Source organism: Mixophyes fleayi, chromosome 3 (genome assembly GCF_038048845.1).
Source record: "Mixophyes fleayi isolate aMixFle1 chromosome 3, aMixFle1.hap1, whole genome shotgun sequence".
In the NCBI taxonomy this organism is placed as follows: domain Eukaryota; kingdom Metazoa; phylum Chordata; class Amphibia; order Anura; family Limnodynastidae; genus Mixophyes; species Mixophyes fleayi.
This window is the reverse complement of record NC_134404.1, coordinates 149,096,050-149,120,339: the sequence shown is the minus strand read 5'-3', so window position 1 is coordinate 149,120,339 and position 24,290 is coordinate 149,096,050. Positions and strand designations below refer to the sequence as shown.

The 24,290-nt window shown below is 42.3% G+C and overlaps 1 protein-coding gene across 3 annotated transcripts in view; it reads left to right on the top strand.

Annotated features, from left to right (window-relative positions):
- Positions 1 to 24,290, top strand: part of KHDRBS2 (KH RNA binding domain containing, signal transduction associated 2) — a 314,320-nt gene that overhangs the window by 263,526 nt on the left and 26,504 nt on the right. For all 3 annotated transcript variants that reach the window (XM_075202569.1, XM_075202568.1, XM_075202570.1), the window contains 2 exons: positions 3,598 to 3,680; positions 23,207 to 23,265. In XM_075202569.1, coding sequence (XP_075058670.1) covers positions 3,598 to 3,680; positions 23,207 to 23,265 — 142 coding nt within the window. The remainder of the gene's footprint in view (positions 1 to 3,597; positions 3,681 to 23,206; positions 23,266 to 24,290) is intronic.

The window sequence follows — 24,290 nt, the reverse complement described above, 5'->3', positions numbered from 1 at the left end:
ATACAACTTCGACAGTCTTCTCTCAGTATCACTGATCTTTTAGTTTCAAGTTCGCTGCTGGTTTGGGGCCAAATGGGAATAGAACTCTGGAAACAAGTTTACCAGAAAACATTAGGATACAAGTTCTAATGGTATATAGCATCATGTTTTGGTCATTGTAAACCAAGATCAGAGGTCACAAGCAAACTTGAGAGGTCAAGAAGCACAATCATAGATTAGGAATCCGTTACGGTAAAAACAGAACGGGGGTAGCAGAACCCACTGTTCGGCAACTAGCTAAAATACTTAAAATAGCTAAAAATAAGAGCTAAGAGCTTCTCTGCAATGATAGAAACTCCTCAGCGTCTCTGAAAAGTCTGTTTTTAGAGGCAGCTAATAGGAGGGCCTGAATAGTATTAGCAGTCTTTACAGATGGGTGTGCTTAGAGAGCAAGTAGCTTTTTGTGAAAACTGAACTTCAGCATAATTAAGAAGTACATGCATTACATAGTTTGATGTCTAGGGAGCTAATTTATTAATCCAGAGAAGGTCATAATACCAAATCCAGGTGGATCCATGGGCGGTTTGGGAAATTAAAGTGGCCTTGAAAAAATTCTTTAAGTGGCCTCATGTTGGCGGGACAAAATCAACTGTGGGTGGGGCCAACACAAAAGTAGGCGGGATTTAGAACTACTGAAATTTGGTTGTAGTAATATTTAGGAAAATCAAGATGTGATGTGATACACAGTGGGTCATTTCTAAAACAATGCAGGGAAAAGGCTGCCAGTCCTGTGTTATAAACATACAGGAATCCTTTTGTATGATCCTTGTGCCTCTGTGCTCAAACTTGTTTAGTTGCCCAATAACTCATTCTTCCAATATTCCTTTCATAGAAACATATTTTACTTTGTTTAATAAGTTTAACTATTATGAAACATGTTGGCACAATCATATCTGATCAGTCTGCCAGAGCAGCATATGAGCACCTCACAGCACTTTCGCATCTTTCCCTGACATCATGAGCTGCAAACTACCAGCCAAATCTCTCTCTTTTAATATATAAAAATGTGTACTGTGTGTTTCAAAAATAAGCATTAAAAATAATCCTTATAATAAATGGCTATCCAATGCGATCACCAGAAAGGTGAAATGCTTCAAGCATCTGCAAGAAAACACTTCTTTTGTAACAATTGTGTATGAGTCCTAAATGTGCCCAGTGATTGGGGGTGGTTTGAATTAATAACAGTGCAGGGAGGGTTTGCAGACAATGGTATAAGTGAAGGGGAGAGCTATTGCAAGGGTTTGCTAGTGATATACTAAGTGCAAAGGAGGCATGATTAATGATATTGTCAGTGCAATGGGGGCTGGCCATATGTTCAACAAAGTGATCTGAGAATGGGACCAGTGCAAGTTAGAAGGCAGGCAATGGAATTAATGCAAGAACCACTAAAGTATGGCCAGAGTTGGAATAAGGCTCTTGGGGGCAAGGGACACTTAAAACAGGAGGGTTATCATAGTAGATACATTTTAGACAAATTCACAAGCAAAGCTGTGTGCACTACTGTTAGGTGCACGTAGCTCTGCCTTCACGAGCAGTACAGTGTGAAGTAGGACATACCTCCTTGTTGTTGGATCAAATCCCGACAGTCACCCAAATTCGGGACTGCCCCAACAGATTCAGGACAGTTGGCAGACTGTCTTGCTCTCTTTTACCTGTTCTTGTCAATTACACCACCTGTGGCTGCTGGTTTCTTCAGATAAGTTGCTGCTTGTCTGGATCCTGGAATGTTGGATGCCCTATTTGGAAACAAAATGGGTACATGACATTTACAAAATTCCAACCATCCCTGGCGTTAAATCAATAACACCCATATTTAATAATTAGGCCTCTCTCCAGCCCCAACATTAAAATAATAGTACTCACATTTGATAAATAGATCTATTTCCCTCCATCCAGCCCTGTCATTAAAATAATAGTATATACATTTAATAACTAAACCTGTTACCCTCCCTCCAAACAGTCCCAGCAATAAATTAATAGCATTTAAAATTTAAGATACCCATTTCCCTTCACCCCATCTTAATTTAGAAGGCCCCACCAATATATTAAATTACCCCACCAGCCGACAAATAAAATAGCACCCATTAAATAATTTCCTCCACTTAAACTCCACCATTAAATTAATTAACCTATCTCCCACCTATCTCTACTAAAACAACCCCACCATTCCCTCACACATTATAGCAGCCTGCTCCTTTGCTTCGCACATTATAGCAGCTCCCTCTCTATAGTTTTGTATATGTAGCCCCCCTCCCTACAGTTTTGTATATGAGCTTCCCTCCCTACAGTTTTCTCTGTGCAGCCCCACCTATAGTTTTCAATATGCAGCCCCCCTCTGCCTATAGTATTTTACATGCATTCCACCTCCTTATAGTATTCTATATGCAACCCCCTCCCTATAGTGTTTTATATGTAGCCACCCACCTCCCTATAGCGTTCTATATGCTGCCCACCTTCCTATTGTGTTCTATATGCAGCCCCTTACCTCCCTATAGTGTTCTATATGCAGCCACCCCCTCCCTATAGTGTTCTATATGCAGCCTCCCACCTCCCTATAGCGTTCTATATGCTGCCCCCGCTCTATATTGTTCTATATGCGGCCCCACTCCTTATAGTGTTCTATATGCAGCCCCCCCTCACTATAGTGTTATATATGCAGCCCCTCCTCCCTATAGTGTTTTATATATATGCAGCCACCCTCCCTATAGTGTTAAATATATTTAGCCCCCCTCCCTATATGGTTAAATATATATACTGCCCCCTTCTATAGTGTTTTATATATATATATGCAGCTCTCCTCCCTATAGTGCTATATATGCAGCCCCCCCTATAGTGTTATATATGCAGCTCCTTCACTTACCTTTAGGTGCTCTTCTCCAGCATTGCTCCTCGCTGCTCAGACTGGAAGTGAAGTAAACACCTCCTGTCTGAGACCATTCAGCAACAAGCAGCCTCACGATTGGCTGCCTGTTGCTGTCCGCCGACCACCAATGTCTTTGCACTTCAACCCCCCCTCCCCCGTGTGCCCTTACCAACCAAGCAATCCTGTTAGATATTGGCTTATTGCACCTTTGTCCTGTAATGCACATATGTATCTTATTGCCTCTGTGGGTTGCTTCAAAAACTATGATTGGAGGGCCACATGTCTACAAGTAGGACGGGTATGTGTCAATGTGTCAGGAAAGAGCCTTACTAGTCAAAGTTCTGCTTACTAATAAGTCTCAGACACTGAGGCCTCACTTAGACCCTTGAAGTTACTATTTAATTTGCCATTTAAAAACCGAAACAAAGCCAGACGAAAATCTTATATGAATTATAACTGGCATTAATGTGTGTGTTGTGTGTGTATGTGTTTCACCATGTGATTATTTACAGCAACCTATAGAAATTCATAGTTTTTTGTTATACCAACTTAATATTATCTAATATTATATTATTAGTCTTTTATATGTAGTTGCTATGAATGCTTTGAATTAATAAATAAATAAATAACCATAAAAAATAAAGTTGAAAAAAGACAATTTTCTAATGAAGCTGCACTTTTATATTTTCCTAAAGGGTTATGATGATGGCTTTGGAGATGATTTTGATGAACAGAATTATGAGGATTATGAGGAAAGCTACACATCGCAAACACAGAGGTATTTTTTTTATTGATATTATTTCATGTAAAATATATTTGACGAACCAACTTAAAATATACAGTAATGCTATTTATTTCAATAGAGGATGGATAATCACTATTCTAAATCTGATAAAAAAAAAAAGTATAAGGAGTTATCCAGGAAACTACTGAGAAATAAAAACCCTTAGTCATATTATGTATTTATCAAACCATCAAAAATTGTGGGAATAACAATATTTCAGAAGTCACATGACAAAATATGCGCTGCTTCAAAAACAATGCAAACCCCAGAAGCATCACACCTGCAAAATAGTTTTATATAAGCATTTCTGCTACTACTATAAAATTTAGAAAAAATATTATTGGACAATGGACTGATTCATTCTGGATCTCTATTGGTCTTTGGTGTGGTGTAAGGTGACTATGTTACAATTAAGGCTTAATATGCATCTTCCTTTCTCTCCTATGTTCTTTGTAAATTTATTGTGCCACTTTATTGTTCCCATTTCATGAATCCCCTTTTATTTTCCTACTTTTTTGTCCCTCTCCCTATTATTCCCTTTCCTTTCTCTGCTGTGTTAATAAATTTGTAGCCTACCACGGGTTAGAAGGGGGTTACATATACAATACATGTACATTACTTCAAATACTCCTTTTGTATTCCACTTGGTTATAAGTGTATGATGTTGGCTTTCCCATTCTCTGTAAAATAGTTTAGTACCAGTTATCATACTTGGAGCACATAAAGGCAATAATTGATTAAAGGCTTAATTGTATGGTTTATAAATGCTAATTGCAGTGCAGATTTGAAAGCCTGTGTTTTTCACCTCTTATCGTGGCATGCATCAAAAGCACTGTTGCCTAACACAAAAGAAGCTAATTCATACAAGCCAGTTAAGTACATCCACTTTCCTTTCTATTTTGCTATTGAGCAAAGAATTGAATCATTACTTTAATAATTATCTTCATATCACTAAGGGAATAAATATAGTGAATGATATGCTTTTGTGATAGCATTATTATAAAGCTAAGGGAACTACAGGTTTCTGGTTTCAGAAACTGATTTAATCGCACATAAGAACAATGTAATCAATAATTAAGACATTTGATTGAGGGAGATATATAGCACTGATGCTGCTACATTATGTCCATGTTATTTTATTGCACTGAATCATCTCTAAAACAATATCCCATAGGACTGATATAGGTTAATGAAAGCTGTATTTTTCAAATGAAAGAAAAAGTTTGTGTGCTTAAATAGTCACTTCTCTTCATCATGGCCAAAGCAGGATGTAATGATGTTTCGTTTGAACTTTATGATTTTAATTTGTCATTTAACTAGGACACATTATGAAATTCAGTCCAAATAAATTACCAGCTCTTGTGTGTGTCATATATTTGCAGATGTGTACAGTTCTCCATTGCTGCTTACATAAATATACTTGAGCACAAAGTGTTAATAAATTAGCTTGGACTGTTTGTTAGCACGTATATGCTTTGTAGTGACATTATACTCTTTGACTAACTATCCCCAAACAATTGGTTAAAGGAAGTTGATAATCTATATACTGAAGCAAACTTACATTGACAAATCACAATACACACTGCACATTTATGCACACTTCAAATCCCACACCATTCACAACACACAATCCAGTTTCTCTTCAGTGCAAAATGCTACTGTCACTGCTGTCCTCTTCTCATCGGTACCTGAAGAACCCCCTACTCACTTCTCTCATATTCTCAATGATTGCCACCCTCCTCTTAATCCTTGGTATTTGATGAAGCCCCATAATGCACTCACTCGCCAAGTTTTCCATACATCATACAATCATACTACTTATGTCTGAATATCCTTCATTGTGCTTCATAGCTGCATCTTTACTACTACTGCTGCTACTACTACTGTAAGTATGAAGGTGCACTCACAAAATACACTACATGTGTAAAATTGTGTGGCCACCCACATCTCAAATCCATATGCGCTTGTTGAACAGCTCAATCCAAAGCCATAGGTATTAATATAAAGTTGGACCCCCTTTTGCTATCACCGCATTCTGGGAAGGCTGTCCACTAGGTTTTGGAACATTGATGCGAAGATTTGCATTCATTCCGCCACAAAGCATTAGTGAGGTTGGGCACTGATGTTAGGCCATAAGGCCTGGCTTGCAGTCTGTGTTCCAATTGCTTCCAGAGGTTTGATGGGGTGAGCTCTGTGCAGGCCAGTCAAGTTCTTCCACATCAAACTCGGGAAACCATGTTTTGATGGGCTTCACTTTGCACACGGGGGCATTGTGATGCTGAAACACAAAAAGACATTCCCCAAAATGTTGCCATGAAGTTGGAAGCACACAATTATCTAGAATGTCATTGTTGGAATCCATTAAAATTTCCCTTTACTGGAACTAAGTGGTCCAGGTCAACCATGAAGAACAGCCCCAGATCAATATTCCTCTTCCATTTATGGTACATGCATTTATTTATTGTCTATTGTTATTGGAGTGATCACTCGTGTTGTTTTTATATATATATATATATATATATATATATATATACATTTTGATACAGTACAATAAATTTGTTATTTTTCTTATTTAAGGGTACCTTGGTCCACTTATTGCGCCATTATTATTTTATATCTTAGGAGATTGGGACCTTCTTCTCCAAAATCGTTATCCTTTTGGCTACAAAACACTTTCCTCTAGGAAGTGCAGGTGTCCTGTATTTTATTAAAAGTGCAGCAGTGTGATAAGAGGGCACAGTGTGATGAAGGCGCACAGTGTGATGTAAGAGCACAGTGTGATAAGGGGCACAGTGTGATAAAGGGGCATAGTGTGATGAATGCTTCACAGTGTGATGAAGGGGGTGCAGTGTGATAAGGGTCCCAGTCTGCTTAGGGGGCCCAGTGTGATAAAGGGGCACAGTGTGCTAAAGGGGCAACACTGTGAAAAGCGGCGAACAGTGTAAAGGGGCAGCAATGTGATGAAAGGGATGGAGTGTGATAAGAGGGTGCATTGTGATAAGGTTCTCGGTGTGTTAAGGGGCCCAGTGTGATAAAGGGGCAGCAGTGTGATAAAGGGACAGGAGTGTGATAAAGGGGCATGAGTGTAATAAAGGGTCAGCAGTGTGAAAAGGGGCCCATTGTGATGAAGGGACAAGCAGTGTGATAGGAGGGCACAATGTGATAGGAGGGCACAGTGTGATAGGAGGGCAACAGTGTGATTGGAGGGCACAGTGTGAAAAGGGGCAGCATTATGATAGGATGGCAGAAGTGTTCTAGGAGGGCACAGTGTGAAAATGGACTTTCAGTGTTATAGGATGGTACAGTATAAAAAGGGGACTCAGTGTGTAAAGGTGCATAGTGTTATATGGGGCACAGTGTGAGGAAGGGGCATAGAGGGATAAGGGCACAGTGTGATGAAAGGAGCACAGTGTAAAGAAGGAGAACAGTGTGATAAGAGGGCGCAGTGTGATAAGGGGGTCCAGTGTGCCCAATGTGATAAAGGGGCCCAGAGTGATGAAAGAGGCCTTACGTGGTGAACTGGGCTTAGTGTGATAAAGGTAGAGCAGTGTGATGAAGGGCCAAAGTTTGATGATAGGACAGACATATCTGTTATTTATAGCTATTATTGTTGTGATTTTATTCATATGTAGTATTTTCTTTAAAATAAAGCAAAAAACAAGCGTGACCAACTTGTATCCTAGAGTACAATAATTTGTGTGACACATATTGTTGTAGGCCACAGGGCCTACAGGAGTTGGGACTAGAAAGGGAGAGGAGTCAGGGTTACAAGAAATGTCTAAATCAGCTAATGTCACTAAAAAAGAGACTTGGAGGAAAATAAATAAATAAAATAAAGGTGAAGAGTTAGAGACCTCCCTGTAGATTCTAATCATTCCTATTATTCATGATTCCAATCATTCGTATTTTTGACCATATTCAAATACAAGCTGATCTCAAGATACGTCTCCATTTGAATCTAAGTATAAACGTTAATGACTGTATGTAGACAGACAGAACAGAGTGCAGGATATGCACAAATCAAAAAGCATGCACAATCAAAAGTGCAATATATCAATATAGAGCTTGCTTCAATACCTATTAAAATAGTTGTAGTACAATTTTAATAATATATATAACAATTGTAAGGCAAAAAAAAGATACAGCAATACTTCATAAAGCTAAAAGTTCATAAAACCAGAATGGATATAGATTTTAAGAAGTAAAATAATATATTAGATTTGAGCCAGAACAGACAGGGGATCCTTTTACAGACATGTCCCAGTTTCGCAGATTTGTTCATTGCGAAATGGCAAAATGAAAGAATATGGACTAACATAAGCATACAAAAAAGGATAGTAAATAAACAGGTGCTACCAGTCTCTAGGCTCTATCACACGTTGTAATAGGATGTCAATGAAGATTTGTTCAAAAGTTCTGAAGAAACCATTAAATCTCCTAGAATTGATAAAGCAATCAATTCTTCTATATAATAATATTATCTACAAAAAAATAAAATTAAAAGGGTAAATATTGTGTAGTATATATGAATGAGGACACAAATGACACAATATTAATATTATATGTGGCTGTCTATATCTCTACAGGGTGATGTTATACTAAAGTCCTAATGATCTGATACCAATAAACCCCACTCGATACTTTTATTCACTTGACACCATCACCCTTATGTGCACACACTAACTAGAGTAGGGTGAACTGGCGCTTTAAATACAATCTCTCTTCATCCTCCTTCAGAGAATCAAAGGATTTATTAAGAGTTAAATCTCATAAAACATGCAAGATAGGATTCTTCTATTGCAAATGATCTGTTGGCTGTAAAATCACTACGAATAAATACCCTAAGCCTTAGGGTTCCCAAACTGTGCGCCGCGGCTCCCTGGGGTGCCGCGGCGCTGTCACAGGAAAAAAAAAGAAAATAGAAAACACAAACAAAAAAAAAAACAACTTACCCATCATCAAGCGCCGGATCCTCCTCCTCACTGACTGCCGGGGGCGTGACCTCATCATGTCCGGCAGTCTCAGTGAGCAGCAGCAGAGAAGACGTCAGGGAAGAAGGTAAGTGAAGGGGGGCACTGAGAGACACACTGAAGGGGACAGATAGACACTGAAGGGGACAAAGAGACGCTGAAGGGGGCAGAGAGAGGCTGAAGGGGGCAGAGACACACTGAAGGGGGCAGATAGACACTGAAGGGGACAGATAGACGCTGAAAGGGACAGATAGACGCTGAAGGGGACAGATAGACACCGAAGGGGGCAGAGACACGCTGAAGGGGACAGATAGACGCTGAAGGGGACAGATAGACGCCGAAGGGGACAGATAGACACCGAAGGGGGCAGAGACACACTGAAGGGGGCAGATAGACACCGAAGGGGGCAGAGACACACTGAAGGGGGCAGATAGACACTGAAGGGGACAGATAGACGCTGAAGGGGACAGTTAGACGCTGAAGGGGACAGATAGACGCCGAAGGGGACAGATAGACGCCGAAGGGGCGAAGGGGGCAGAGAGACGCCGAAGGGGGCAGAGAGACGCCGAAGGGGAGAGATAGACGCCGAAGGGGGCAGAGAGACGCCGAATGGGACAGAGAGACACTGAAGGGGGAAACAGAGAGGCTGAAGGGGACAGATAGACGCTGAAGGGGGCAGAGAGAAGCTGAAGGGGACAGAGAGACGCTGAAGGGGGCAGAGAGACGCTGAAGGGGACAGAGAGACGCTGAAGAGGACATAGAGAGGCTGAAGGGGACAGAGAGACGCTGAAGAGGACAGAGAGAGGCTGAAGGGGACAGAGAAAGGCTGAAGGGGGACAGAGAGACGCTGAAGGGAGACACAGAGAGGCTGAAGGGGGACAGAGAGAGGCTGAAGGGGGACAGAGAGAGGCTGAAGGGGAACAGAGAGAGGCTGAAGGGGGCAGAGAGAGGCTGAAGGGGACAGATAGACACCGAAGAAGGCAGATAGACACTGAAGGGGCAGATAGACACCGAAGGGGACAGATAGACACTGAAGGGGACAGATAGACACCGAAGGGGGCAGAGACACGCTGAAGGGGACAGATAGACGCTGAAGGGGACAGATAGACACGCTGAAGGGGACAGATAGACGCTGAAGGGGACAGATAGACACTGAAGGGGGAAGAGACACACTGAAGGGGGCAGATAGACACTGAAGGGGGCAGATAGACGCCGAAGGGGGCAGATAGACGCCGAAGGGGGCAGATAGACGCCGAAGGGGGCAGAGACACGCCGAAGGGGGCAGAAAGACGCCGAAGGGGGCAGAGAGACGCCGAAGGGGACAGATAGACGCCGAAGGGGACAGAAAGACACTGAAGGGGACAGTTAGACGCTGAAGGGGACAGATAGACGCTGAAGGGGACAGATAGACACGCTGAAGGGGACAGATAGACGCTAAAGGGGACAGATAGACACTGAAGGGGGCAGAGACACACTGAAGGGGGCAGATAGACACTGAAGGGGACAGATAGACGCCGAAGGGGGCAGATAGACGCCGAAGGGGGCAGATAGACGCCGAAGGGGGCAGAGACACGCCGAAGGGGGCAGAAAGACGCCGAAGGGGACAGATAGACGCCGAAGGGGACAGATAGACGCCGAAGGGGACAGATAGACGCCGAAGGGTTCAGAGAGATGCCGAAGGGGACAGAGAGATGCTGAAGGGGGAAACAGAGAGGCTGAAGGGGGCAGAGAGACGCTGAAGGGGGCAGAGAGACGCTGAAGGAGACAAAGAGATGCTGAAGAGGACAGAGAGAGGCTGAAGGGGACAGAGAGACGCTGAAGAGGACAGAGAGAGGCTGAAGGGGACAGAGAAAGGCTGAAGGGGGACAGAGAGACACTGAAGGGAGACACAGAGAGGCTGAAGGGGGACAGATAGAGGCTGAAGGGGGACAGAGAGAGGCTGAAGGGGGACAGAGAGAGGCTGAAGGGGGACAGAGAGAGGCTGAAGGGGGACAGAGAGAGGCTGAAGGGGGCAGAGAGAGGCTGAAGGGGACAGATAGACACCGAAGGGGGCAGATAGACACTGAAGGGGCAGATAGACACCGAAGGGGACAGATAGACACTGAAGGGGACAGATAGACACCGAAGGGGGCAGAGACACGCTGAAGGGGACAGATAGACGCTGAAGGGGACAGATAGACACCGAAGGGGGCAGAGACACACTGAATGGGACAGTTAGACACTGAAGGGGACAGTTAGACGCGGAAGGGGACAGATAGACGCTGAAGGGGACAGATAGACACCGAAGGGGGCAGAGACACGCTGAAGGGGACAGACGCTGAAGGGGACAGATAGACGCTGAAGGGGACAGATAGACGCTGAAGGGGACAGATAGACACGCTGAAGGGGACAGATAGACGCTGAAGGGGACAGATAGACGCTGAAGGGGGCAGAGACACACTGAAGGGGGCAGATAGACACTGAAGGGGGCAGAGACACACCGAAGGGGGCAGAAAGACGCCGAAGGGGACAGAGAGACGCCGAAGAGGACAGAGAGACGCCGAAGGGGACAGATAGACGCCGAAGGGTTCAGAGAGACGCCGAAGGGGACAGAGAGACGCTGAAGGGGGAAACAGAGAGGCTGAAGGGGGCAGAGAGACGCTGAAGGGGGCAGAGAGACACTGAAGGGGACAAAGAGACGCTGAAGAGGACAGAGAGAGGCTGAAGGGGACAGAGAGACGCTGAAGAGGTCAGAGAGAGGCTGAAGGGGACAGAGAAAGGCTGAAGGGGGACAGAGAGACGCTGAAGGGAGACACAGAGAGGCTGAAGGGGGACAGAGAGAGGCTGAAGGGGACAGATAGACACGCTGAAGGGGACAGATAGACGCTGAAGGGGACAGATAGACACTGAAGGGGGCAGAGACACACTGAAGGGGGCAGATAGACACTGAAGGGGGCAGAGACACGCCGAAGGGGGCAGAGAGACGCCGAAGGGGACAGAGAGACGCCGAAGGGGACAGATAGACGCCGAAGGGGACAGATAGACGCCGAAGGGTTCAGAGAGACGCCGAAGGGGACAGAGAGACGCTGAAGGGGGAAACAGAGAGGCTGAAGGGGGCAGAGAGACGCTGAAGGGGGCAGAGAGACGCTGAAGGGGACAAAGAGACGCTGAAGAGGACAGAGAGAGGCTGAAGGGGACAGAGAGACGCTGAAGAGGTCAGAGAGAGGCTGAAGGGGACAGAGAAAGGCTGAAGGGGGACAGAGAGACGCTGAAGGGAGACACAGAGAGGCTGAAGGGGGACAGAGAGAGGCTGAAGGGGGACAGAGAGAGGCTGAAGGGGGACAGAGAGAGGCTGAAGGGGGACAGAGAGAGGCTGAAGGGGGCAGAGAGAGGCTGAAGGGGACAGATAGACACCAAAGGGGGCAGATAGACACTGAAGGGGCAGATAGAAACCGAAGGGGACAGATAGACACTGAAGGGGACAGATAGACACCGAAGGGGGCAGAGACACGCTGAAGGGGACAGATAGACGCTGAAGGGGACAGATAGACACCGAAGGGGGCAGAGACACACTGAATGGGACAGTTAGACACTGAAGGGGACAGATAGACACCGAAGGGGGCAGAGACACGCTGAAGGGGACAGACGCTGAAGGGGACAGATAGACGCTGAAGGGGACAGATAGACGCTGAAGGGGACAGATAGACACTGAAGGGGCAGAGACACACTGAAGGGGGCAGATAGACACTGAAGGGGACAGATAGACGCCGAAGGGGGCAGATAGACGCCGTAGGGGGCAGAGACACGCCGAAGGGGGCAGAAAGACGCCGAAGGGGGCAGAGAGACGCCGAAGGGGACAGATAGACGCCGAAGGGGGCAGAGAGACGCCGAAGGGGACAGAGAGACGCTGAAGGGGGAAACAGAGAGGCTGAAGGGGGCAGAGAGACGCTGAAGGGGGCAGAGAGACGCTGAAGGGGACAGAGAGACGCTGAAGGGGACAGAGAGACGCTGAAGGGGACAGAGAGAGGCTGAAGGGTGACAGAGAGACGCTGAAGGGAGACACAGAGAGGCTGATGGGGGACAGAGAGAGGCTGAAGGGGGACAGAGAGAGGCTGAAGGGGGACACAGGCTGAAGGGGACAGAGAGACACTGAAGGGGGACAGAGAGAGGCTGAAGGGGGACAGAGAGAGAGGCTGAAGGGGGACAGAGAGAGACGCTGAAGGGGACAGAGAGACGCTGAAGGGGACAGAGAGACGCTGAAGGGGACAGAGAGAGGCTGAAGGGGGACAGAGAGATGCTGAAGGGAGACACAGAGAGGCTGAATGGGGACAGAGAGAGGCTGAAGGGGGACACAGGCTTAAGGGGACAGAGACACACTGAAGGGGGACAGAGAGAGAGGCTGAAGGGGGACAGAGAGAGACGCTGAAGGGGGGCAGAGAGAGACGCTGAAGGGGGACAGAGAGACGCTGAAGGGGACAGAGAGACACTGAAGGGGACAGAGAGACACTGAAGGGGGACACAGAGGCTGAAGGGGGCACAGAGCGACAGGCTGAAGGAGGGGGACAGAGACAGGCTGAAGGAGGGGGACAGACAGGCTGAAGGAGGGGGACAGAGACACACTGAAGGAGGGGGATAGAGAGAGACACTAAAGGAGGGGGACAGAGAGAGACACTGAAGGAGGAGGGCAGAGAGACACTGAAAGAAGAGGGCAAAGAGACGCTGAAGGAGGGGGACAGAGAGACACTGAAGGAGGAGGGCAGAGAGAGGCTGATGGGGGACAGAGAGAGGCTGAAGGGGGACACAGGCTGAAGGGGACAGAGAGACACTGAAGGGGGACAGAGAGAGGCTGAAGGGGGACAGAGAGAGAGGCTGAAGGGGGACAGAGAGAGACGCTGAAGGGGACAGAGAGACGCTGAAGGGGACAGAGAGACGCTGAAGGGGACAGAGAGACGCTGAAGGGGACAGAGAGAGGCTGAAGGGGGACAGAGAGATGCTGAAGGGAGACACAGAGAGGCTGAATGGGGACAGAGAGAGGCTGAAGGGGGACACAGGCTTAAGGGGACAGAGACACACTGAAGGGGGACAGAGAGAGAGGCTGAAGGGGGACAGAGAGAGACGCTGAAGGGGGGCAGAGAGAGACGCTGAAGGGGGACAGAGAGACGCTGAAGGGGGACAGAGAGACACTGAAGGGGACAGAGAGACACTGAAGGGGGACACAGAGCGACAGGCTGAAGGAGGGGGACAGAGACAGGCTGAAGGAGGGGGACAGACAGGCTGAAGGAGGGGGACAGAGACACACTGAAGGAGGGGGACAGAGAGAGACACTGAAGGAGGGGGACAGAGAGAGACACTGAAGGAGGAGGGCAGAGAGACACTGAAAGAAGAGGGCAAAGAGACGCTGAAGGAGGGGGACAGAGAGACACTGAAGGAGGAGGGCAGAGAGAGACGCTGAAGGAGGGGGACAGAGACGCTGAAGGAGGAGGACAGAGAGACAGGCTGAAGGAGGGGGACAGAGACGCTGAAGTAGGGGGATAGAGAGACACTGAAGGAGGGGGACAGAGAGAGACACTGAAGGAGGGGGACAGAGAGAGACACTGAAGGAGGAGGGCAGAGAGACACTGAAAGAGGAGGGCAGAGAAACGCTGAAGGAGGGGGACAGAGAGACACTGAAGGAGGGGGACAGAGACGCTGAAGGAGGGGGACAGAGAGACGCTGAAGGAGTAGGGCAGAGAGACACTAAAGGAGGGGGATACAGAGAGACGCTGAAGGAGGGGGACCGAGAAAGACGCTGAAGGGGGATCAGAGTGAGATGGCGAAGAGGGGGACACAGGGTGTGAGATGGCGAAGAGGGGAACACAGAGTGATATGATAAAGGGGCACAATGTGATGGTGAAGGGGTCTAAATACATCTTACGTCATTTTGACCCAACTACTTAAAAAACGGGACTACCCGGTAATTATTTTTGCTTAGGGGTGCCTTGGAAAAATTATGGTGACCCTAAGGGTGCCGCGAGCTGAGAAAGTTTGGGAACCACTGCCCTAAGGGGTCTATCTATTAAAATGCGATTGGCTCTTAAAACCAAGAAAGTAGCAGTTGTCCATCGCACAATTTATGAAGGGTTTATGGCATGAGAAATCAAAGATCTCTCCTGTCATAAACCATTTAATGTTTCATAACACTGTCCCAATATTTCAAAATGGGGATTGTCAGGTTCTGCAATTCTGTCATCTCACAATGGTGTTATCTGTCATGTTCAGTGGGGTTCAGCTGAAGCCTCTCCAGCTTCACTGGATCCCTCACCATGGAAGTGCTATGCCCATGTGCAGAGCACATCCTCCATTCACTGGCAGCGTTAGGCTGACGAATAATGACCACATTTTTTTGTGATGGAATGATGACTTCGCCAGGCTTCCCAGAGCAGCACTATCATCACAAATTACAGTCGTGCTTCATTATTCATCACTGCGATTTGCAGCGTTGCATAATGATTGTCACCACACAGTTTTAATAAAAAGGACACAATGAAGTGTTCTCAAAATTAAATATACAAAAATGTGTAAGTCTTTAATAAGCAAAAGTTCAAGGGTCTATGAATATATGTGAAACATGCACTTAGGTCTACAAACTCACATCTTGTCTGCTCATTTCGATAATACACATAACAGAGACCCTAGATGCTTTATTTCTAAAAGATATGTTTGATACAAAGACAACACAGCACATCACCAGAAGACCACCATATTTACTGTGCAGCATGGTAGTATCATGCTTTAGGGCTGCTTCTCTTCAGCTAGTATAGGGGCTTTAGTTTGGATAGAGGACATAATGCTCCAAATTTCAAAATGTTTTGACACAAGACCTTCCAATATGATAATGATTCAAAGCACAAATCTACACCAACCAAGGAATGGCCTCAGAAAAGGAACATCCAAGTATTGGAATGACCCAGTAGGAGCCCAAATCTCAATCACATTCAAAACCTGTGGAACAACCTAGAAAGCAGAGGCGGTCTGGGCCAGGGGTCAGGGGGGCATCGGGCCCCCGGGCCCCTCAGAATCACCGCTGTTAGGGCCGGCCTGCCGGCCGGCCGCCCCCCGGATGCAATATCGGCAATTTTTACCATCAATGACGCGCCCGCATCCTGTGCCATGTGATGAAATGTGCACCCCACTGGGCTGAAATCTGCCAGCACGCGCCTGCTAGAGAGGACTGTTCACAGGAGAACCCCTCATAATCTATTTGACCTTGAACTTTTTGCAGGGAAGAGTAGGATAGAATTGCAAATTACAGGTGTGCAACGTTGATAGGGCTCACTGCACACTTTTGCAACCAGGTTATTGTAGGTTTTTCTATTTTTACTTCTTCCTAAACATTGTTTATTTGTTTTTCACTTGAATTGTGTCGGTTTGTTGGTTGCAAGGTCACATTAAAGGTGGGGAAATGTTTGACCTGATGTACCTTGATTTCAGGCTTTACATCACAAACTCCAAAAAAACACATACAACAGCGCTGACTTCTGAAATACACACCATCCAATGATAGATCCGTGCAGTGATGTAATAAAACACTTTAATAAAAAAAAGCATATAAAACATAGGCAACCACTGGCCAGTGGAAAAAAATGTGCGTGTGTGTATATATATATATATATATATATATGTATATATGTATATGTATGACTATAGGAATGTCCTATAAACATGCCGTAGCAATACAATAATGGTATCCAATCTGATTAGTCTCTCAGTAATTTCATAGCATGGTGAAAATGTCCCGCAGCATGTGAATCACATGATCCAATGACCCAATAACGGCAGGCACGAAGTGAAGCGATGCTGTATAAAATAGTGTGGCCACACTGGTGATCACTAAAGTTGATATCTCCATTAATAAAGCAAATATTCGCTTCAACAAATCGTGTACATTATTATAGCAGTGAGCCTTTTTGAATTAGTCTCTATCAACTGTAATTTGCAATTCTATCCTACTCTTCACTGCAAAAAGTTCAAAGTCAAATAGATTGTGAAGGGTTCTCCTGTGAACAGTTCTCTCTAGTCCTCTCTTTGATTGTCCTGAAATTCCGGGTAGTTTTCCCATACTTCTGGTAGAGTAGACCATCCTCCCTCATCCTGCCCACTTCCTGATGAAATGGGCAGGACCCCGTCCTTGATGATGTAATTCATGGTGAATTGTGTGATTTTTACTCTGTCCCCGCAGCATGGGCGCAAGGCCAAAATGATGTGAATCTCTGCGCCATGCATGCCCCCTCACTTACCTCTTGACCTCTCTTCCAGGGTATCCTGGAGTAAAGTCAGCAAGTATGCTTTAGATAATTTAGACAGCTCCATACACAACAGTGGCACAGTGACAAATGTGTTTTAATGATTGAATACTGCATTTCATTATTTTAATCAGTCAAAACAGTCCTACAGAATATTTATTTTCAGAAGAGAGTCTGCTGTTCTATATGCATATATTTTACTTTAGTCACACAAACAGATATCACACACAGCTATCTACTAATGTGTGTTTCTTTTTATTAAAGTAGACTACGTGAAATCTTCTGCTCCAGGCCTGCTAAAGAATTTCTTCCGCAAAGCTCCCTTTGGGCAGCCCTGAGACATGCTTTATTGCAAGCAATTAACCTATTTTATTTCTCTGCACCAGTTTAGACCCTTTTATTAACAGGTTCAATACACTTGTTACTTTTTATAGATCAAATTAAGTAAAGGTTAGATAAAATGCAACCACAGTTCACATATTTCATACAGAATCTTGTCTCAGCAAGAAATGCAGTTGTCAGACAAAGTCAAAGGCTGTACTCCATGGCACATAGCAGATAATCAGTGTCACAAATAAGATGCTTCACACCTAACCTTGCACAGATATACTTAGAATTAGTTGTATGTACTTTTCCATGTAAAATTTTAACAACATTTTACATATTTCCATTCTACATATTTTAATATTAATAAATAGTTCTGTATGTGCTCAGAAATGGATTTTATGGCAATAAATGCAGTTGCATGCAATTCTTGTCTGAACGCAAATGACACTTACTACTGCCTATGACTTGAAGGGTGAAATAGGGGAGGGAAAGGGCGGATGAACATATACAATGTACAGTAAGGGTGTAGCAACTCAGATGATACTGATTCAAGTTCTGGGTTTTTCTTCAGTACGTGTTTGTAGAAGTATAGTTTGCATCAGCTACAGGGCAGGTGTAAGTGCCGACTGATAGAGATGACTGTCACGGCATCATCTTTGTATTAAAAATATGCCATTAGATAGCAAAGATGTGTATGCAGGGAATATTGACTATATAAATGAATTGTAACTAGATAGCACATAACATGTGTATGCAAGAAAGAGAAGAAATAAAAACAGATTGTGTCTACAGTGCGCATTAAGAACATCCTGATTTATTTATTTATAAACTTTCTATTGCACATATGCATGTGCATATCATACAGTCTGTTCTGTCTGGCTACATACAGCAAATAACAGGTGGCCAGAGCGTACTTATAGCCAGATACTTTTGCGCATATAAGGAATGGTAATCGTTCATATACCTTAATACGGAGAATATATAAACGCACTGCAAATAATTGATGAATGTAATTAATACATCACAATATAGTGCCTCATAATTCCAACAAGGAATCATCTTTTTATTTGAACCTTTATTCATAACCTTAGCGCGATATGTCCAGCTATATCTGATTTCCGATAGATCTTAGGTTAAATATTCTGGGCTCTTTTCTAAGCAATTATTTTATATATTGACCTAGAACACAAATATTGGGACAGAATTAATCCCAGATTGCAAGTTGTCTCTGCTTTACTATAATTTCTGTCTACAGGTTAAATAATTTACAAGATTCACGCTGCTACAATGGATATTATAGTAGCAGGGTTACGAGTTTTCTATCAAATAAACTTTGAATCCATTCTATTGTGCACAAAACACAATTTATGTTATAATTGTCACAATAAATTATAGTGTCATAATAACTATATCTAGTGTATAATTAACTCACTAGTTTTGGATTCCGCACAAGTCTACTTATATTAAAAGGTATAATACATACAATACCTGGACTACTTTTACATTTCAAAAAGGAATTACTATAACAGTTACCATATATTTAGATTGCAATTTATTTAAATTGCCTCATATGATCGGGGGATGAGAGATTTATGAGATGTGACCAGCTTTTAATTCACATTCTCACTTATCTATTTTATTCTATTTTATAATGGACAATCCCTAGTTGCTCTAGAATAATTTTTCAAATGGAGTGCTTAGTGCATCTTACCAACCCATTTTCTTTCCTTTTTTTTCTCTCTTTACATACGGCAAATAACAGTTAGCCAGAGCGTACTTATACCCAGATTCAAATGGAAATGTATATTGAGATGCGCTTGTAATTGAATACAGACATGCATGACTTGTATTTGAATACGGACAAAAATCATGCATGTTTTTTAAACGCAAATTGTGTTCTGGTTATGTCCGAACATGAATTAGGCCCAGTGTTTTAAATTAATTCTGTAAAATGAAAAATGAAGTAATGTCGCTGCTGACTAAGTATTAACTGACAGATGTCAACTTGCACTACATGAGAGATTTACTAAAGACCACTGTTTAGTTGCCAACATTTATAAAATGTTTTCAGGGGACACTTTTTTATAGGGTAGTCACATAACTATGAGTCACCTAGGGCTTTAGCCAATATGCCGTCTTAAACAGATCTGGCATTTTCCTGCAGTTAACTTCCACCACTGCCAATCTGTGTTATATAGTGCAAACTGCTTAAACTGCCTGTCTTTTTATATATACCAAACCATGCCCTCAAGTACTAGCAACAAAACATGATTTAGATGAATTTCTTTGCGTGACCAAATGCACAATTTTTACTTTCTTGACATGATGTAAGATATGTTCAGCTTGATTGGCTGTCGCTTTGATAAATGAACAGCTTAAATTCAACAAATTTTCTGTGCAGATAAGAATGTTTACATCACATTCTGCTATAGGTGTCTATAGATATTTTAGTTACATTGGACTTAAACACAGTGGGCCTGATTCATTAAGGAAAGTAAGTAGAAAAAAACGAGTAAGTTTTTTCCTGTAACCATGTTACAATGCAAGGGGTGGAAATTCATTTATTATTTTGCACATAAGTTAAATACTGGCTGAATTTTCATGTAGCACACAAATACTTGATAGCTTTATATTTTTAAACTGAAATATAAAGATGATCTAGGACATGCCCTTCTCCAACTATAAATCTGTCCACACATGTTAAATGTATCTCTCCCTCCAATGCAACATGGTTTTGGCCAGGTGCAAAGCTTCTTTTTTTTTCTGCTTTACTTTCTTTAATGAATCAGGCCCAGTATTATAGTCTAGTTATAACATTCAACTTGATAGTAATATATAGGGGTGCAGGGTATATCTTACAACATTTTGTGACAAAAAAAAAATATCGGGCCTGATTCATTAAGGAATGCAAAGTATCAAAAGCAGTAAATTTCCTCCTGGACAAACCATGTTACAATGCAAAAGGTGCAACTTAGATTATTATTTTGCACATAAGTTAAATACTGTCTGCTTTTTCATGTAGCACACAAATACTTGATAGCTTAATTTTTACACTGAAATTGAAAGTTGATATAGGACATGTCCTACCTCAATTATAAATCCACCATCACATTTTAAATTTATCTCCCCTCCATTGGAACAAGGTTTTGCCAATGAGCAAAGTTACTCCTTTTTTTTTTTGCTTTCCTTTCCTTAATGAATCAGTCCCACTGTGTTTAAAATGGATTTGCCTTTTAATGAAGTATGTATATAGTGATTATATTAGTTAGGCAGATAGATACAACTTGACTGACTTCTACCCATACTTTTATATGACACAATTTCTTATAAACAGCAACAAACACTTAAAAGTAATAAAAGTAACAATAACTCACAGAGAGTATGCAAATAAGTTAAAGGATTAATTCATTTTAAAGAGAAAATTAAAATATATAAGAAATAAAGGTGTACACTAAGGGGCTTATGTTAAGTTGAACGAAAATTGCGTTTCTTGCATATAATACACTTTTCTACTGGGCAAGCACACAAAGCACTAATTCTGAAAAAAATGCATGCACAGAATTAAAAAAGGGTATTATACGATAGCAATGCAATATGCGCTCAAGTTAACATGAGGTCCCAAATGCGCAATGCAAAATGCCTTGATTTTGCAATTGTGCACCTAGATTGTCCTCCAAAATGTACTCCTACTCTCCTCTCAGGCGATGCATGGACAAAATAGATTTGCGCCTAGATTTGCAGAGAGCGGAACCATTTGAAGAGATGCACTGTTCATAAAGAAACATAACATCAAAAGTCCAACCTCCTACTACTTTTGAACCACCATTACATTAATCTTTTTAGTTTTTCTCCTAATTATACTACATGGTTTAGGCTAATTTATGCATTGAATGAATCATGAGAGTGAGGGGATATCGAGACTTGTGTTGTCTTTATGTGCTTGAAAGTTATTTTTAAATTTAGTTGGTCTAGAAATACACCTCTTCGCTGAAGTGCAACTTGAAGACATAAAATGTATACTCCATTAGCTTAGAGGAGGGGCAAAAATCAAATCCTTTTGCAGAGTGGAATTAGATTTGCTTTAGAGATGTATGAAAACCCAGAAATTCTTTTTGCTGTGATACAGCTGAATTTTGGTTTCCTGTCCATCGTTTAACAATTGTATGGGGCAGACAAATCACTGATAGTTTGAGAGTAATGGTGGTATAAGAAAGGTGGTAACACTAGAGTAAAAAGCTCATGTCTGACATCATGGTAACTGACAGTCATTACAAGTAATTTGGATATTGAGACTTTACAATGAAAAGGGGCTTTAATATGAGAGGGTGGACAGATGGGCTAATACTGATTAGCATAGCAAAAATATGTGTTTTAACTGACACTTGATATCACAATGGGCTTAAGTTAGTTAATAACACTAAAAGTAAATAATAATTTTCAGAGTGTGATATAATAAAACACTTGTTCAGCTGGCCTGGTGACATGTACTACATAGAAAATGTCCCCAATAGCAGTCAGTATGTTAGCAAACAATACATATGTTGAGATATCAATATCAAGCAATATATTGATTGAGATATTTGAACAATTACACAGACAATGACAAGTATACAAACAATTGGTTTTGGATTTGTTACAGTACTATATAAAATAAACAGTGAGAGGAATGAGAGATATAGACAAATTATATAATGAAAGGAAAATAGCCTATAGAAATCTATTGAACTCCAATAGATTGTGAGTCAATGTAGGACTATCTATGAAGGATGAAATAAAATAGGGTAAACTTAGTGAATTTTGCATTGTTTTCTTTTGAAACCATTTTTTATGTATAATAGAGAAGTAAATATATTTTTATTTTGAAAACATTATGCAGTCAAGGAAGACAAAATACATTTTCCATTACTCTTCCTATTGTTTCTTAGACCCAATTGAGATTTGTAGCGATGCATATTTAGTGGCACCGCATTATATTGATGCATAGACACCATAGGGTCTAGAAACAAAGGTTCTTTGACAGAATTGTAATATTCTGTGTAACTTGGAACTAAAAGCAGCATACATGTCAGGCACTATTAAATCTTGATTACCTGAATCATTGCTGACAGGTAGGAGAGCCAATATAGGAGACAAAATATCCTGGCAGCACCCTGGGCTCCTCGTATCCTTCACTCAGGCTAATCCCTGATGACATCAGTATAGTGACTTAAGAGGTTTTCATGTGATCAATGCAGAAGCCCAGGCTTCCCCCTTGAGCTGCACATTGCACTTCAGACTGTGATTGTGAATAGGTTAAATAATAATAATAATAATAATAATAATCATAATAATAACAATACAAGTAAACATCTTGAAATATAAATATAGAATACTCCTACAATACAGGTTTGCTTGCTTTTTTTCTGTTGTTTACACATTATTACATTTTAAGCAGACTTGTTAATGCTAATTAACATAATTTGCTGACTTATTATTATTCAATTTTGAAACACTTTAATATAACACAAGGGAACTGAGTTTGTTTATTGAGCACAGACAGATCCTAGGATCACTTGGTTCAAGAAGATGCCTATGCACTTTAGTAAATCATGGTAACTGGAGTAAGGGAGTGAACAGTTTCTTGTGTTTAACAGACTGACAATTTATGTTATAAATAGATCACTTTGGCTTTATATGATGATAGCTATAATGAGTACAGTGCCTCAAAAAAGTCTATTGTTTACTTAAAAAGTTCACAAACTATTTAAATCTAATTTTCAGTTTATCCATATTAAATTGAGTGGTCTCGTCAATAAGATATAAAATAGCTCCTTAAAGGAAGGCTTTAAGCTTACATCTATTGTTATTCCTCTGTAATAAGTCTCTATAAAATGTCAATAGATCATTCAGCATGTTACAATAACAAGTGTAGTGGGGTTCTTTTTTTGTGATTTTAACTATTTTTTGTTTTTACTTATTATAGTGTACCAGAATATTATGATTATGGACATGGGACAAATGAAGAAAACTACAACAATTATGGTAAGACTGACATGTTTTCTTTCTGTACATGAACATGAATATGTGTAACGCATCCATAATATATACAATATATTAGTAGAGATTGGCAGTAATTTATTAAAAAAAACTTAGGAAATATAATTGTGTGAATTAATAGTTAAAAAAGTTTGTTATAATATATATTAACATTTCATATAGACAGCAAGGAGCATTTAAAGCTGTAACAAACACACTTTTGATTTGGTCTTTCAGATCATACCTTGACTGTTGTGTCTCAATGTCTATGTACTGACTGCCACTAAATGCATATATGTGAAAGAGCTGGAAGAATATAACTAGAGAGTCAAGTAGTTATGGAACTGAAAACAATGTTAAGATTACTGATGTAAAGGGAGTCTTGAAAATGTACCTCTTTGTATTGCTAAGTACTAAATCACGTGGACATAAGACTAAGTTGGACAAGGTTGCTGTTAACATTGACCTGCTTGCAGGTAATGTTGATAGAATCATATAAATATAGAGTTTGAATAATTGGCAGCAAATGTTAGCTTACATTTTGTTATTTGAATAGCAACAACAGCATGAACTATATGGGTAGTCAGGTGGCAGTCTGAGGTCAGAAATAGGGAATAACAGAAGATATATCTTTAACAAAGGTGTATGTGTGTTTTGTTTTGTTGATTTACAAGTAACGCTGGTCTCACTGACCTCTACAAAAGTATTCTAGTAACTCTAGTGCATAAGGAATGGAAATAACTCATAAGTGGGATTAAATGCCACATCTTAGTCTTGCCTCTTTGTGACCAGAAGGGAATACTAAGGAGGCTCCACAAGCATCCAATTAAAACTCACAGGCAGGGCCGCCTTCAGAAATTTTGGGGCCCCGTACGGGCTCCAGATGAGCGCCCCCCCGCAACACATACTTACCTGGGGGCCCGCTGTCTTGCAGTTCGCTCTCCGCTACTCTGTCTTCAGCCTGGCTGTCACCGTGACAGCCAGGCTGAAGACAGAGTATCGGAGAGCGGACTGCAAGACAGCGGGCCCCC